We start from the raw sequence: 16397 nt of genomic DNA on the forward strand, positions 1-16397 counted from the left end.
TCCTCCCTCCCCACTCTTCCCTCCCCTCCCCTTCTCCCTCTTCCCTCCCCTCTCCTCCCTCCCCACTCTTCCCTCCCCTCCCCTTCTCCCTCTTCCCTCCCCTCTCCTCCCTCCCCACTCTTCCCTCCCCTCCCCTTCTCCCTCTTCCCTCCCCTCTCCTCCCTCCCCACTCTTCCCTCCCCTCCCCTTCTCCCTCTTCCCTCCCCTCTCCTCCCTCCCCACTCTTCCCTCCCCTCCCCTTCTCCCTCTTCCCTCCCCTCTCCTCCCTCCCCTCCCCTTTCCCGGGCCTTAGCTTTCTCTTCTGTGAGACTGAGGGGAGAGGCTGCTGTGGGACTCAGAAGAGGAGGTGCCTGACACACATCCCAAAACGATGAAAAGGACGTCCCTCAAAAGACAACTGTTCCCTTGGCTGGGTGCGGTTGCTCACGCCTGTAATCCCAGCACTTTTGGAGGCCAAGGCGGGTGGATCACCTGAGGTCAGGAGTTCGAGGCTAGCCTGGCCAACATGGTGAAACCCTTGTCTCTACTAAAAATACAAAACCGGGTGTGGTGGTGCAGGCCTGTAATCCCAGCTACTTGGGAGGCTGAGGCAGGAGAATCGCTTGAATCTGGGAGGCAGAGGTTGTGGTGAGCTGAGATCGTACCATTGCACTCCAACCTGGGCAACAAGAGCAAAACTCCATCTCAAAAAAAAAAAAAAAAAAAAAAAAAAGACAACTGGTCCCAACCAGATTCCCCCAAAAGATGGCTGGTTCTGGAGAGACTTGGGGGTCAAAAAAGGGGGAAGATCCTGGTTCTGCAGCTCAGAGCAGCTTCCCTTGGCCACATGCTGGAGGGCCTCCCCACCCTTACTTGGGGGACTGAGGCCAGTGCAAAGATCCCCATGAAAGGCATTCCCCCGCTCCTCCACCTTCCCTCCCCTCCACTGAGAAACAGGCAGACCAGACTCTTCCACCTTCCCTCCCATCCACTGAGAAACAGGCAGACCAGACTCTTCCACCTTCCCCCTCATCCACTGAGAAACAGGCAGACCAGACTCTTCCACCTTCCCCCCCATCCACTGAGAAACAGGCAGACCAGACTCTTCCACCTTCCCTCCCCTCCACTGAGAAACAGGCAGACCAGACTCTTCCACCTTCCCCCCCATCCACTGAGAAACAGGCAGACCAGACTCTTCCACCTTCCCCCCCATCCACTGAGAAACAGGCAGACCAGACTCTTCCACCTTCCCCCCCATCCACTGAGAAACAGGCAGACCAGACTCTTCCACCTTCCCCCCCAACCACTGAGAAACAGGCAGACCAGACTCTTCCACCTTCCCCCCCATCCACTGAGAAACAGGCAGACCAGACTCTTCCACATTCCCCCCCATCCACTGAGAAACAGGCAGACCAGACTCTTCCACATTCCCTCCCCTCCACTGAGAAACAGGCAGACCAGACTCTTCCACCTTCCCCCCATCCACTGAGAAACAGGCAGACCAGGCTCCAAAGGGGCTCCTCCCTCAGCCCCCACTGTGCCCCAGGGAGACCCTCAGAGGAAGAGACCCTCAGGGAGGAGGCCCAGCCCTCCCATCCTGCAGGAGGGAAGGCCGAGGTGGAAGGGCCAGTCCTGCCTGCTTCTACTACTGCCCCTATAGGAGCACTCACCTGGGGGTGGGGGTGGGGCGCATACAACTTCTTTCTGCCCTCTGAGGGGACTGTCACCACTGTCTTCTCTTTATGGCGGCGGGGGGCGGGGGGATGGGGGGAAAGCAGGGCTCAGAGGGGTCGAGCTCCCAGCCCGGGGTCACACAGCAAGTTAGAAGAGCCAGGACTGGAATCCAAGCTGGAGAGACTTCCGTGACCATGAGCCTGGTCACCCTACCAGCCTACGCCAGCATCCCTGTCCTGGGGCTGGTGCCAGCTACAAGCTGTGAGTGGCACACACGGCCCACCCTCCACCCCCATCATGCTCTCTGGACATCCCAACCCCTACCTCTCCCAGGGACAGGGTGTGGAGACCCCAACCTCCCCGCTTCCATCAGGAATGGACAGGCTGTTCCCCCACCTCCTTCCAGTGCTCCTGAGCATGGCCAAGATCCAGGGATAAAGACAGCCCAAATTCATACTGGGTGCCAGCCCAAGCAAGGAACTAGGGAGGACCCAGGGCCCCTCCAGGGCTGCCTCTCAACATCCACAGAATGTTCCCCACACTCAACACCCTCCCCCAACCCCTGCAGCCTCATAAAAACGCGGGCCTTCCATTGACTGTAACTGACAAATTTATTGAAGTCTTGGAAAGAGCTGATCACCCGAGAATAAATAAAAGACACAGAACATTCACAGAACCAGTAGGTAGCTCGAGATTCAGGTTTGTGGGAGTGACTTTGACTTACACACAGGCCAGCCTTTGTGTCTGGGGCACACACAGCTGCAGGTGTCTCCCAGAAACTCCTTCCCAAAGGATCTGATGGAGGAGGCAGGGCAGGCTCAGAGGAGCCCCACCCTTCTCCAGTGGGGAGACTTCCCAGTCTGGGGCAGGCAGAGCCGGCTCCAGCAGGGAGGGCAGGCTGTTTGGCAACGGACATCTGTGGGTGCAGCCTGGACACCAAGGGCCTGGGGTGGACTGAGGAGGAGACCCTGAGGGGCTTAGAGAATTGAGCTTGGAGAGAAGGGACCCCAGGCATTTTTGCCTCCTCCACAGGGTACTCAAGAACAGAAAGATCTAGAGACCTGGGGACTGGGGAAAGCTGCTCCCGGGGAAGGCGGGGCTGGAGGCAGGGAGGCCCCCCACAGTCTGGGGAGAGGAGGGACGACAGGTGTGTCCCCATCCCGCAGCCTCCTGCCTGGACAGGCAAGGCCAATCTCTGACCTAAAGAGGGAGCCTCGGGGTGACGGCTCCGAGACATACGGAGCCTGGGAAGTGAAAGCACGATTATGATGACTTCTCAGTTTTAGAGATGAAAGCGTTTTTTCGGCCCTCGGGCTATGCCGGGCTGGGCTGGGCCTCAGCAAGGTGACATTTTATGTCTAGAAACAGCAGCAAGTGCTCGGTTAATTGATCAATAAAGGGGAGAAGTTTGCTTACAAAAAAGGCCGGCTTGCTGGGCGGCCACCTGGCGGGCCAGCCCCTGTGTCAGAGGAGGGGCCAGGTGGGTCCCTCAGCCCCCAGGGAGGGAGCTGTGTGGTCAGCAGTGGGAGGCTCCGAAGGCACCAGCCCTCCCTTGATGCCCTGGCCCCACTTCCTCGGAAACCCCCAGCATCCCCGAGCCGCCCACCCAGGGGCAGCTCCCTCATGTCCGGTGCTGGGTGGAGCTGGGCCTGGGTCAGAACTGAGCGTGGTCCACCTCGTCCAGCCAGGAGGCGGGGCTGGCAGGGAAGTCAGGGTAACCCCCGCTGCTCCCCGTGGATAGGTCGGAACTGGGTCCGTTCCCTGCCAGCACCCTCATGGGTGGGGGCCCGCCGGGGGCTCCCGAGGGCACAAGGCCCAAGCTGGTGTCTGGGTACACCAGGCTGGAGAGGAGAGGCTGGGGGCCAGGGAGGTTCTGCGGGGCGGCGGGGGATGGGGGGACACCGTAGGGGCTGCCCGGATGCAGTTCTCGGTACTGCTCTGGGCCTGCCAGGCCTCCATGCTCCAGTGCGAAGTTGCCCAGGGCTCCCGACGGCCGGCCCAAGGCGGGTGTGGGTTCCCCCAAGCTCCCGTAGAGGCCGTTGGCTGGGCCCATTTCCGCCAAAGAAGGCTCATCTGCAACAGAAGCAGAGGCTCAGTCAGCGACCGCCCTCCACCTGCAGCCCCTCAGAGTCCCATCCTGCAAGCAGAAGCACCCCTGGGCCGAAGCAGGAGTGGCTGCCCCACGCCACATGACAGGTCAGCACAGATCCCTTCTGCTCTTGGAAGGCGTGGCTGCCTCTGCCCCTCCACTGCCCTCACCCCTGAGTCAGCCCAGGTGTCTCAGGCCTGGTGGGATCAGTCAGGAAACAGCCCAGCCAGGGCCCAGGCTTTCAGGACCAGCCCCACAGCAGCCTAGGGAGGGGGCACAGATACCACCACACACATTTTGCAGACAAGGAAATTTAGTTCCAGAGAGGATGAGTGAGTAGCCCAGGTCACAAGGCAGCCCAGAAGAGAATGTCTTGCCCACACTAGGAGGATGGGCATCAACGGATGGGGACACAGCATCCCCGGTGCTGGAGAATGAGATAAATAATCCGGGCCCCACAGAAGGGTATGGAACCTTCTCTCCCTGACCCCAAGTAGCCCCTTCGCGGTCCTCCCCAACTCCAAGCAGCTGGGACTTTGACTCAGTCTCTCCCAAAATGCGCTGCCCATTCTCCTAAAAATCACTGCAAGGGCTAGGGGCCAGAGAGACGGTCTGGACACGCCCACCACCTCGCCTGAGAAAGCCCAGTAGGGGCCCAGCTTGGGGACAGGTCGGACCACAGGGATTGGGTCCCAACCAGGGGAAAAGCAGTGGTCCGGAGTGGCCAGCCAGGGCTGGGAGGGTGATGGGAATCAGGTTCTTAAGTGAAATGTTTCTGAAAGTACAACTTAAGGAGCCACCTAACCCCATGGGAAATTCAGATCCGCAGGCCCCCTGCGACCCCTCTGACGCGCGCTCGTCCCTCCCGAGTTCCGTGATCCCCCCGCCTACCGGGGAAGGAGACCTCGGCGTCGCTGTCCTGCCCCTCCTGAACGCTGTCCTTATCCGACTTGGAGCCGCCGCGAGAGCGCTTCATGTTGCGGAAATACTGTCCCCAGCGCTGCCGGCCGGCGTCCTTCTTCAGCCTCTTCTCCTTGGCCCGGCGGTTCTGGAACCAAACCTGGGGGCGGGGCGGGGTGAGCGGCCGCCCAGCTCTGCTGGGGTCCCCAAGGCCGCGGGCGGGAGGGGAGCGGGGGCAAGCGCTGACCTGCACCACGCGCATGTCCAGGCCCGTCTCGGACGAGAGCTGCTCGCGCACGTGGCGCGCCGGCTTGGGCGAGGTGTTGTAGGCGCTCTTCAGCGTCTCCAGCTGCTTGGCGGTGATGGTCGTGCGCGGCCGCTTGGCCGTGGCCTCGGCCTCTGCGCGGCGGGCGAGCGGTGAGGCGCGGCGGGCGAGCGGTGAGTCGCGGCGGCCCCTCCAGCCCCAGCTGGACCCCCAGCGCTCCCCACCCCGGCCGGCGCGGGGACATCGGGGCCCCAGGTGCCCACTCCCAGCCCGCCCCCACGGGCTTCTCAGAACGCGCGGGCGCTGGGAGCGATTGGCGAAAACGGGCGGCACCCAGGCCGGGGTGGAGGGGGCGCCGGTGGAGGGTGGGTTCTGCTGCGGGGGGTGGGGGCGGCGTCTTCCCTAAAATCACACCACCCTCCACGGCGCCCCCGCCTTCAGCCTTGGCCCCCCTACTCCAAGTACCCTGCTTTCCCCCGCGGGCTCCCCTTTATTCTAAGGGTATGGGTATGGCCCAGTCTTCGTGGCCAAGAGTTTGGGGCAATAATTCCGACCAGGGGTGAAAAGCCTCACACTTCGGACCGAACGAAGCGGTTCGGGGCGCGGGTCTGTCCGTGACTCCGCCGCTCCCGGCCTCGGCTTCCTTCTGCCCGCACCGCCCTAGCCCAGGTCCCCTTAGTGAGCGCTTGGGGTGAGCACTTCCCCGGAAGCCCCCCCTGGACCTGGCCTCAGCCCCATTTTTTCAGACCAGAAAAGGTGGGAGCGTCGTCCCCTCGGCTGACCTCGCTGCTTGGCAGTTTCGTAGTCCGCCTTACACACCAGCCGGCTGTCCTCCATGAGGTAGAACTCGTCACCCGTGGCCAGCTGCCGCTTGCACACGACGCAGGCAAAGCAGTGCAGGTGGTACACGAAGTCCTGGGCGCGGCGCACCACCTGCGTGGGCGGGATGCCCAGCTGGCACGCGGCGCACTTGGTCCCGAAGCGCCTGCGGGACGCATAGGGCCCGGCTCAGCGCGGCAGGGCAAGGCTCATTTCGCCCCGAGCGGGTCAGAGAGCAGGAAGCGGGTGCTTGGGGAGGTGGCCCCGGAGGAAGGCTCTGTGTGGCCCTGCAGGTTGGTTGCCAGCCTGGCTTGCGGGGCAGAGCTGTCCACTCCCACTGAGAAGGGAACCTCAACCTCAGGAAGACCTCGGGGAGCCCAGCCGCCACTGCCTGCAGGACCCATGCTGGATCTGGGAAGGTGAATCCGGAGGGAGAGGACCCATCTGGGGCTGGTCCCTCACACCCCACGGCTGGAGCCATGAAGGCCACTGGGCCGGAGCCCCTGGGTCCCGAGCATTAGGGATAAAAACACCACCAATTTCAGAGGGAGTAAGTCCGATAGAATTCTACAAACTTGGGCGTATCTTCTCTAATGCCTGCTTCTGTGATTTAGGAAACAAATTGTTTTTTTCCAAATAATACTTGCTGATGTCCCAGCCAGGCCCAGCCACCCAGGGAGCACCCATGGAGAGGACCCATCCTTAGTTTGGCCAGGCCGCAGGGTGCCCTTCCTGGGTGACAGGAGGGGGCCGGGATTGTGAGAGACTCGGGCTTCAAGGGCCTGGCCTCGGTGATTGTGAGGCGAAGAGTCCCTGGGGCAGGCGTGCCCTCTGCTCCTACACCGAGGCCCTGGGGTGGGGGGACTCCAGGCCGCCTTTCCCTGGGACGGGCGTGCCCTCCGCTCCCACAGTGAGGCAAGGCTTCGGAACTCACTTGAAAAAGTCATCCTTGCAGTAGACACTCTCCCCTCGGCTGAAGCAGCGCTCAGCCAGTGGCGTGTGGCAGTCGCTGCATTTGAGGCACTTGCTGTGCCAGTGGCGGTCCAGAGCCTTGAGGATGAATCGGTCCAGGATGTGCTGGTCACAGCCGGCGCATAGCGGAATCTCTGTGGGCACAAGGAAGCTCTGGGTCACCTCCTAGACCAGGAGGCAGTGAAGCCACTTTCCCATCCCAACGCCAGTCAGCCTCCCCTCCAGCCCGCAGGACTGAGGGCTGCTGTGGGGTTCTACTTTCCCTGCAGGCCCTCTTTCCCAGCCAGCTTAAGTGGCCCCGCAAGTTCCGGGAGTGCATAGGCATCTCATCCTATGGCAGGAACTAAGGGGAAAGTGGCATCAGTCTAAAAATGTGTGTGTGTGAGCAGGAAAGCAGCCCAGGCCATTTCATGAGGCTGAATACTCAAGTACAAAATGTTGCCAGTGCCAAGAAGGGTGCATGTGGAGCTCAAATGAAAACCCCACCCCAGGCCTGCTATCTGAAGCAAGGCAGGAAACATAGGGAAACGGGTCTTCACCATCACCCAGAGCTGGGGCACGCCACTGGGTTCTCCTTCATATTAAGCATCATGACCACTCTTTCTAGGGACTCCTCGAAAATGTAGCTGCCCCGCCTGGTGGCCCTGTCTGCAGGCCTCTGGGGTAAATATCAATGCCTTTCCCATCACTGGGCGGCCGCAGAAGTACTTATGAGTGGACTGGACAAGCTGATCCACTGCCTTTGTGTCGGGCATGGGTGCCCCCAGCACCATTAGAGTTACTCAAACGTCCGGCTTCCCGCTGCTTCTGCCCCCCACACTCCACTTCGGGACTGCAGGCCCCCTGGAGGAACCACCCTGGGGAGGTCCAAGGGTGCCCTGTGGGAGCCTGGAGTCTGTGAGTGGCTTTTCCAGGTGTCAAGGGCTGAGGACTCCCTCTTCACTTAGAAAAAGTCTCTGGAAGACGGGAGTGCCCGCTGAAGGGACCGGGACCTACTGCCCTATTGCACCCGCCTCTCTGGCTGTGGACCCCGCCGGCTCCAGCCCGTCTCCCAGTGGGTGAGAGACACCAGGAAGGTGCTCCCTCGGCCTCTGGCGGAAAAAACTGGGCTCCGCCTCCCCTCGCAGTGGCGGGAAACCGGCGATGAATGCGCCCCGCATCCGGCAAAACCGCAGCTCCGGGTGCGGAGCATGGAGGACCCGCCGCGCGCCCGGGGTCCCCATCGTGGGCAGTGATCGCAGGGCGGCTAGGACCCGGCATAGGCCCACACAGCGCGGATTCAGCACCGCGGACCGGACAGCGCCTCGGCCGCAACGCACCGCCGGAGCCCGCGTCCGGCAAAAGCCGCCCCAGCCCACCCCGCGCCGCGCCCGCGACCCCAGTCTTACGCTGCATGGCGACTCCAGCCCCGGCGGGGTCTCCCGCTGCCAGGGATGGTGGGGTCGGAGGAGCCTGGACGCCAGCCTGCCCGCTCCGGCCAGCTCTCCGGAGCGCAGGGTGCGCAGCCCTCCTCCCTCCCTCGCTCTCTCCGCCTCCCAGCCCCCGCGGTCAACCCCTCCCAGGAACCGTCGAAAATAAATAAATAAATAAATAAATAAGTAGGGAACCGCGAGCCCCCACAACCTGGATGGAACCCCCTCTTCCCGCCGGTCGATCCCTCCCACTCCCCACTGGCTCAGGGGCCTCCTTCCCCATCCTGCGGCTCCAGCTGGGCTGGGAGTCGAAGAGAACTGCCCAGGTTCTCTAAGAACCAAAGTGCTGGGAGCTAGAGTATTTCCAGCAGGAAACTGGGGGCCTCGGAGGACCGAGGCTTTTTCCTACAGACGGGCCCTGACCGGGGATAAACCGAGCAGGTGTCTGTGGGCGCAGACGCTGAAACCTGACTTCGGGGAGACCGACGGTCGGAGTTCAGCTCGACCTTGGCCCCTGCATCTGACTCTGTTCCGCTGGAAGGTGGAAACAGTCCGGGTGGGGCGGCCCTCTTGGGCACCCTCCGGTCCTTTGGTCACTGCCCTGCCACTGCTCCCTGCGCCTCGTCCAGCCCAGGGGGTCGGCTCAGGGCTGCAGAAGTCTCCTAAGCCCACCCTGGACCCCCGAGAGCTCCCTGGCCTGAGCAGTGCGGTGCCACAACCTCACTCACTCCCTGACAACCCAGGCCAGGGGCCCCGAAACAAATTCAGGCCGAGGCGCCCAGGCGCGGACGTTCCGGGGTCCTCGCACCCACTCCCGCCCAGGTCCTCTAGCTCCTGCCAGCCTCCGCGGCCAGGCCCGGAAACGCCCGAGGATCTCCGGGTCTCCCAGGTGCAGCCGATCTGCCCGGGCACCCACCTCGGCGCAGGTCCGCCCTCCGCGCCAGTAGCGCTAGCAGCAGGTCGCCGCCCGCCGACTCCCGGGCCGGGCCCAGCTCCCCGCGCGCCTCCATGGGTCCCGCCGCCCGGCGTCGCCACTCTCCGGTCCCGAACTTTCTCGGGCCCGGCGACGCCACCCCGCAGTGGTCCCGAACCGGCGTCCAAGCGACTCCCGGTGCTGCTGGGTGCTGAGCCCGCGGGCCGCCCTGGGGCCCGGAGCCTCTGGCCGAGCGGAGGGCGGAGCGGCCGGGGGGCGGGGCCGCGGTGCGGGGCGGGGCCGGGGGTCGCGGAGACCAGCCCGGGGTGACTGCGGACTCTGCGCGCCTTTGCGCCGGGACCTGCGGTGCCCAGAGGCCGCCCCGCGTGCCCGGCCCGAGGGCGGGCACCGGTAGGGGAGGGCTCAGGTCAGAGCTGCCCGCCAGCGTTCGTCCCGGCCCCGCAGCTTCCTGCGCAGGAGCGGGCCGAGGGCAGAGGCCTGGGCTGGAGCACACGCCAGGAGGGCTAAGGTTCCCGGGAGAGGGGTCGAGAAGGCAGCCGGGTCCTCCCGCCGCTGAGGTTTGGCCTCGGGAGCCGCAGATGGTCGGCAGGAGCTCAACCCGAAACGCAGAAGGGGTGAGTGTGGCGCCGAAGGCTGCGTACGGGAACCGCAAGGTGCCCGACCGATCCCAGATGTTAACGGGCTTCTGGGCTCCACCCCTGGAACTGCGGCCCCGGACTGGGCTCAGGGAGGAAGGGCAATCCTTGAGTGAGAACAGGCTGTGTCCTGGACACGCAGCCAAGACTTCGGGTGGTAGGGGGCTGAGCTGGGGAAGCCCTAGGGCACACCCTCCATTTCCAGCCCCTAGCCTCTGGCTCCATCGGAACAGGGTCCCTTACCTGGTATTCCAGCCCCTTGCCCCAGTCCACACAGGTGAGCTCTCCAGAACCCACGCTGTCCTTGCAGGCAGAGGGATGCACCCACCGCTGCCCAGAGGGCCCTGGGCCAGCACCAGCCCTGGGCAGCCACCCGGGGAAGAACACAGCAGTGGGTGGCCCTCGGCAGCACAGGACATGGCGAAGGCAGGGGGCCCTGGCAGCGCACAGAAACACCCAGGAAGGGTTGGGGGACCAGGGGCTGATGCCATCCTCCAGGTCCCTCTCCCTGTGGGTTTCACAGTAATACTCTGTCCACTCTGTCCATGGCTTCTGGACTGTGAGCTTTAAGGGCCCAGGCTCACAAGGATGGGCAAAGGAAACCACAGTCCCTCCTTCCCAGCTCCCAGCAGGTCCAGTGTGTCCGTTCTGAGCAGTGGCCCATGCAGCCCTCTTTCTGCCCCTTCACTTTGCATGGCACTTGTTACCCGAGAAGGGCCAGGGCAAGGACATGCGGGCGCAAAGCCGAGTGTGTGCGAGCTGTGCTGGGTGCAGGTGGCTGAGCGTCAGCTGCTGCCGAAGGGAGCAGGGGCCGTGTGTGGCTGGACCAGGGAAGGGGCGGCGGCAGGTCAAGGAGGCAGCCCACTCTGCTGGCATCTGGCCAGCCCTCCAACAATGCCTCCATTATTTCCCAGCGTCTGTGGTGATGGAATGGCCCTTGGAGAGGGTGGTTCAGGCGGGAGACCCAGCCCTAGGTCCCCTGCTGTGGGGTCCAGAAGCCTGGGCAGGGCTGTGTGCAAGAGCTGAGGGGCACTGGTCACCGGGAGAACTTGGCACCCCTTGCTCAGCCCTATCGCCGCCCAGATGTGCCTGCGATGCCTTTTTCTCTGGGGGCCTCCACTTCAACCGCTGTCCCTCACTCTTGCAGGCCAGCGTCAGGCCCTCCCTGCCACCCTGGGATCTGGAAACTCACTCTCTGGACTGTTCCCATCTCTGTGTCCCGCCTGCAGAGCGGCGGGACTTTCTTTGCCTGGCCGCTGGCCCTGCACGCACCCACTTCCTCGCGCCTCTGCGGGTGTGTGTCCTCGGTATCCTGCTGGGGCTTACCCTGAGTCCCGCCCAAGGTGCAGACGGCGGCGGCCCCAGGCCTCTCTCGGTCGCGCTCGAGCCCCGTTTCCAGCAGCATCGCGGCCACCAGGCCGAGTGGCGCGAGCCGCGCTCCTCCTAGGTCGGCGTCCCCTGGAGGGCTCGGGGCTCCCAAGTCCCGCCGCGTCGTGCGGAGCAGGGAGCCCGGGAGCCACTGAGCCGGGCGCTGTCCGCGGTGCTGAAGGAGGTGCCCGCTGCCCGCCCCGCCCGCGCGCCCGCCCGCCCACCTCCCGGGGCCCCTCTCGCCGCCCTGGTCCCCACCCCCGCCTCTGTCCCCCTCCCCGGTGCTCGGGCGGGCAGGGGGGCGCGCCTCCCTCCCTGGCTGGGTTGGGCCGCTCTCGGGGCAGCCCCCGCCCTCGCCCCCCTGAGACCCAGGGTGGCCATGCCCGCTTCTCCCTAAGCTCCAGGCCCCGCTGAGGCGCTGGGATTCGCCGAGATTCGCAGCAAGCGGGTCGTCCAGCCGCGGGGCAGGAGGCTGCTGACCCTCCCCTTCTGGCGTGCAGCCTCTGGAAAGCAGTGTGCAGGCCGTGCCCCAGGGCAGTCCCTTGTCTGATCACCTCCAGCCCAGGGCTCACTAGGGCACTCTCCTGCAGGTGTTTTGCTGGTCGAGGAACTTTCCACTCTTAACCTCCTTGAACTCAACCTCCAAATTCTGGGAGGAGCTCAGCCCGCACCCCTCAGGCTGCCAGGAGGAGGGGCACCTGCAGCTCCCCCAACGAAAGCACTGCTCAGGACTGAAGACCTTGGGCACAGGCAGGGCCTGAAGGAATTGCCCAGCACACACCCAGGCTGGCGTCTGTTCCGTGCCTGCCGAGGGACTGAGTTCCTGCCGGCCTCTGCACAGCCTGGCCAGGGAGTGCCAACAGGGCTCCTCCAAAGCCACAGACCAGACTGTTGGAGACCACTGCCCCGTCCCCACTGGCACAACAAAAGTGCGGGTGGGGCAGTGGTCAAGGGCACCCCACAGGGCACCACAGACTCAGCCTTAGCGGGACACTCAAACCCAGGAAGCAGAGGGGTGGCCGCTGACACAGGCTAGGTTCGTCTGAGGTGCCCTCAGGCAGGGCTGCCGCGCGTGCACTTTGAAGTGTGTAGTTTACATGCATCTCAGCTGCCCTTTAATCTGTGTAAAATCAAGGGTCTTGTCCTGTGACAGTCTCCCGCAGATCAGCTCCAGGGAGACGATCTATCACTGATTTCCATCTGTCACTTTCCATCTCACCCTTGGGCTGTCTCTTTCGACAGAAGAAATTCTAGGATTTCAGATGTCCAGTACGTGAACAGAAAGAGGGGTCCATTCTGCACCCACCGCCTCTACCACAACTCCCATTGGTAGAGCTGGTTCACATTTCAAAAGAATCACCATGTTTTCAAATGTCAGATTTCTTTATTAAAATGTGCACAACATAGTTTAAATACAAAATGTTCACTTTCCTTGCAGGTAAGAAATTTCACTGACATTTCCATGTCGATTTGCTTCTTTTTAATAAAAATCCTTCCATTGAAAATAAATAAGCATTTAAATTACTGAACTATTATATTCATTAGTCTCAATACCTCTTAAAATACTTAAAACTTTAGAAAATAGACTCTAAACATTGCCTAAAGGCGGCATCCAGCTCTGAGCAGGCCACACGAGGTGTTTGGGCATGGCATTGCAACCCGAGGCCACCTCCACAATGGCCCAGTCCCACCACTGACGCTCTGCTGAAAATCCTGCCCCTCAGCAGGACACAAGCTCGTCCCCCAAATAGTGGTGACCTCGAACTGCAATATGATGAGGAAACCTGCAGCCAACACTGCCCTCCACAAGGGTTTCTGGAAAGGCTGAAGCTGGAGACGAGACGGTAAACCACGACACCATCCCAGGCCACCCCAGGCCACCCCAGCTGAATATATTCAACACTAGCCAAGAGGCAAAAGTTTAGTTTAAAGGGTTCAAAGGCAAATACACTGAAACCCATGTGTAAACCTGCCTGGTTTTCAAAGTGAAAGAGAAACACTTTGGTTTCTTCAATAACCCAGGCCTGCACTGGATGAAGCAACGAAGGCAAGGTCACGGCTGCTAAAGCACAGAGGGGTTAAAAAGTGTGAAACCATAAGCAACTCTCGAGTGAGAGACGTGAAGCAGGAGGCCGAGGCACCACACACCTCTCCCACCACACACCTCTCCCACCAGCTGCAGGGCCCTGGGCAGCGTTCTCAGCCCAGCCATTCTGTGACAGTTGTTTAAGGAATCAGCTGTTGACTTTTTTTCTTTAGTGGCAACAATCACATCAATATTACAGGGGTCTTACGAATACATCCATGTGATCAACTCGTTAGTAAACACAAGAGTACACAACATAAAGTAGGCAAAGCGGAAAAAATACTTACAACTGTCAAAGTCTCTCTCTCACACACACACGCACACACGGGCACACAGATACATGAGAGTCTATTTTAGCCAAATCAAATTTTGCCTGTGAGACACACCAACAGCCACAAAGAATCTCAATATAAATGTTCCCAGAAATAGTGTATTTGTTTGTTTAAATCTTCAGAGGCAACTGACCACTAAATGTTTTGGGTTTAAAAACAATGTTTAAAATTATGAAATGGTAAAAGAAATCATGACCAAAGCCTGGGAGATCAGTGCCTGTGTGGAGGCCCTTCCCAAAACAGCTTCAGGCAAAGCAGCCTGGTGCAGGCCCCTGCCACCTCCGCCCCTCCAGGGGCCCAGAGTGAGATGCTTGAGTGTGTGGCAGACGCCTCTGGTGCTGGGTGACGAGCAGACAACACAAGGGGCTTTAGAAGTCTCCCTGGGGCCTGTACTCCCAAGGGCAGACCGCTCTCCTCCCCACCCCCCAACAGAAGGGCCTCCGCTCTGAGCACTGCCCACTGATCCCAGAGCTGCCCTCCAGGGACCAGTGGCCAAATGGCCTCCATTTACCTGCCTCTCTCTTGTCACCAGATAGACAAAGGCGCTGCCTCTGAGGGTTAAATGAGCCGCCATCCTTCCAACCCCCAAGTCCACTGCCCGAGGCCTCGGGGGGTTATTTTCTGAAATGCGGCACAGCCACAGAATTCCGTGGCTCCGCCCCTGTTGAATTCCTCACATCTGGTGTGAAACACCAAGAGCCCTCAGGAGCCTGCCCTAGGGAAGCAGCCACAAGCACAGGATAGTCCCTGGAACTCTGCTCTGTCCCCGCCTGGCCAAAGGAAAACACTTGGCGGCAGGGGGCAGGGGGCAGGGGGCAGGGGGCGCAGGGGAAGCTGGGGGGGCAAGGGAGTAGAGGGTGCAGGGGGTGCTGCGGGGGGAGCCGGGAGCCGGGAGCCGCGGGCGAGGTTCTTCTCCAAATACAAAAAGAAGGCCTTGCAGGATGAGGCAGAGTCGAGGAAACGAGATGAAAGTGTGTGGGGAACGCTATTTGGCCTGGACTCCCCACCCTCTTTTTTAGATCTAGAAGAGTAAAAATACCGAAGTCTTTTTGCTGTAGGACCTGCAAAAGGAGCATGAACAGACTTGAGTATGCCAGGAATGCAAACATTCCCACAAAATTACCCCGTGTTCTTCCCTTGTTAGAAGAGCGTTTGTAAAACCAGGCCTTGGAAGCCAAAAGGTGCCATCCGACGTGAAAGCAGGCCCACGTGTTTATAAAATCCCTGATCATAAATGTTAAAGCTGCAGGTGGCACAGGGCAGGGCTGCCTCCGAGGGAGCTTCCGCCATGGCTGGCAGCGCCCGGGCACTCACACGGCCGGGTGGTGGTGCTTGACCTTCCACCGCCTGGACCTCACCCGGAAGAAGAAGTACATCACCATGAGGAATAGGGACGAGGCCACGTACAGCACGACACAGAGACTCATGTCCAGGCTGGAGAAGTCAACCCCGAGGAAGGGTGCAGCGCCCCCCACCTCCTTGTGGGCCCCGGGCCCATCCGGATCCTGGAGTTTCACGTCCAAGCTGTGGTGCAAGCTGTCTGGAAGGGCAGGCCTGGGGCCCAGCGCACTGGGTGGACGGACGCTCTGGGCGTCTCGGTCTCCACGGGACATCTCTGGGGGAGCGAGTCTTTTCTCCTCTTCCTCACCCCTGGCCAGGGCTCCTCCTTCACCGGAATCCCCCTGGTCTGCAGAATACGCGTCTAAGAGGTTGTTGCGGTTGTAGTGCTGCTTCAAGAACGTGAGCACGTGGCCTTCATCCCAGCTGGCCAGGCCCTTAATTTCCTCGTGGCAGGCTGGGCAGAGGTCCGGAGTGGGCCACTGAAGCTTTGGAAACCTGGGATCCTCACTCAGATGGCCTAGGAAAGAAAGGAAGCGGGAGAGCCCGAGGAAAGGGGGCTTTGTGGAGCCACGTGCAGCGTGAGGCAACCGGACTCCCACTCCCACCACCTCGGGCCTCCGCTGCCCCGGCCCAGGGTCCTGCCAGGCCTCCCTCCCTGCCCTTCCCACCACCCTTCCCTTGCAGTGTGGCCCAGGTAACATCTTGCTTCTGCAGGCCCCTGCGCACGTGTTCCCCTCTGCCGGTTCCCATGCCTGCAAGTAAGGGGACGCTACACGCTCAGCCTCCGCCACCTCCCGGACCGCACCTGTCCCAAACCACCCAGCACTCTGCTTCCAAAACGGAGCATGCAGCTCTCACCTCGAGGCCTTTGTCCACACAGTGCTGCCTGTTGCCCCTCCCCTCACTGCTGCCCCTCTGCCCTTTCCTGAGGGTGCACCTGAGGACCACTACCCAGTGCCCCGGCCACCTGGGCTCTATGGACAGCGGGCCTCAGGTGCACCTTCAGGAAAGGGCAGAGGGGCAGCAGTGAATTTCCACTGCACTTCAGATACACGGGCCCTTTCCAGACTACAAATCCCTTCAAATCTCCAAAACTCGTTTCCAAAGTGACACCTGCTCACTCCCGGGCCCAACAGGCATCCGTCATGCAGAAGCCGTGGCAGATGGCGCCTCCCAACTCTCGGAGCCCCTGCGAGGCGACTTGCTGACGCCCGGCCACCCTCAGAGAGCTTCCAGAAGTGAACGTAAACGCAACCACGTTTGTTTGGGGGACTTCACACGTGCCTGAAATCAAGAGATGCCCTGCTCGGGCCAGTCACTGACTGCCTGTCCTGCTAACCAGTGCCAGGTGTTGCACACGAAGCCAGAGGGGACAAGCACAGACCAGCGGCGCTTGGTCAGAAGCTGCCAGGGCCTCACAGGACTGTGAAGTAAGGCGCGAGTCCTGGGCAGAAGACCCGGGGCAGATCTCCGAGGGGCCTCCCAGGAGCTCGAGTCTCGAAGCACAGGCTGGAGGTGGGACTGGGTGGGGCGGGACTCTCGGAAGGGACAGTCACACTGGCTGTGAGGCCCCTTTCTGCTGCAGCCTCAT

At 61.6% G+C, this 16397-nt stretch overlaps 2 protein-coding genes and 2 long non-coding RNA genes across 8 annotated transcripts in view; 2 read left to right on the forward strand and 2 right to left on the reverse strand.

Annotated features, from left to right (window-relative positions):
• Positions 1–2245: 2245 nt before the first annotated feature.
• Positions 2246–12298, reverse strand: LHX3 (LIM homeobox 3). 5 transcript variants are annotated; one of them, XM_008005655.3, is made up of 6 exons: positions 11006–12298; positions 6661–6832; positions 5690–5892; positions 4890–5041; positions 4634–4802; positions 2246–3726 (listed from the first exon to the last, which is right to left on the reverse strand). In XM_008005655.3, the coding sequence occupies exons 1-6, from the start codon at positions 11082–11084 to the stop codon at positions 3308–3310; spliced, it is 1194 nt and encodes a 397-aa protein (XP_008003846.2). In that variant the 5' UTR covers positions 11085–12298; the 3' UTR covers positions 2246–3307. The 5 variants fall into 5 exon arrangements, with proteins under 5 accessions (XP_008003846.2, XP_008003845.2, XP_037842943.1 ...); XM_008005654.3 differs by lacking the exon at positions 11006–12298 and adding an exon at positions 9027–9271; XM_037987015.2 differs by lacking the exon at positions 11006–12298 and adding an exon at positions 9027–9246 and having other exon boundaries at positions 5656–5840.
• Positions 3733–4746, forward strand: LOC119620171 (uncharacterized). The gene is made up of 2 exons (XR_005236621.2): positions 3733–3849; positions 4564–4746. It is a non-coding gene; the product is annotated as an uncharacterized lncRNA (long non-coding RNA).
• LOC140713004 (uncharacterized) lies at positions 9350–12571 on the forward strand. The gene is made up of 2 exons (XR_012094903.1): positions 9350–9658; positions 10827–12571. It is a non-coding gene; the product is annotated as an uncharacterized lncRNA (long non-coding RNA).
• The window catches only part of QSOX2 (quiescin sulfhydryl oxidase 2), a 40628-nt gene continuing 36642 nt past the window's right edge, over positions 12412–16397 (reverse strand). The window contains exon 12 of the mRNA XM_008005657.3: positions 12412–15323. Within this exon, the coding sequence (XP_008003848.2) occupies positions 14776–15323 (548 nt within the window). The 3' untranslated portion in view covers positions 12412–14775. The remainder of the gene's footprint in view (positions 15324–16397) is intronic.

Source organism: Chlorocebus sabaeus, chromosome 12 (genome assembly GCF_047675955.1).
Source record: "Chlorocebus sabaeus isolate Y175 chromosome 12, mChlSab1.0.hap1, whole genome shotgun sequence".
NCBI classification, from domain to species: Eukaryota; Metazoa; Chordata; class Mammalia; order Primates; family Cercopithecidae; genus Chlorocebus; species Chlorocebus sabaeus.

Coding starts and splice junctions, on each gene's coding strand:
- LHX3 (XM_008005654.3), bottom strand. CDS start 9,120: ATGGAGGCGCGCGGGGAGCTGGGCCCGGCCCGGGAGTCGGCGGGCGGC. Junction 6,833..9,026: donor GAGGGCGGACCTGCGCCGAG/GTGGGTGCCCGG, acceptor TTGTGCCCACAG/AGATTCCGCTATGCGCCGGC. Junction 5,893..6,660: donor TGCAAGGATGACTTTTTCAA/GTGAGTTCCGAA, acceptor TGCGTCCCGCAG/GCGCTTCGGGACCAAGTGCG.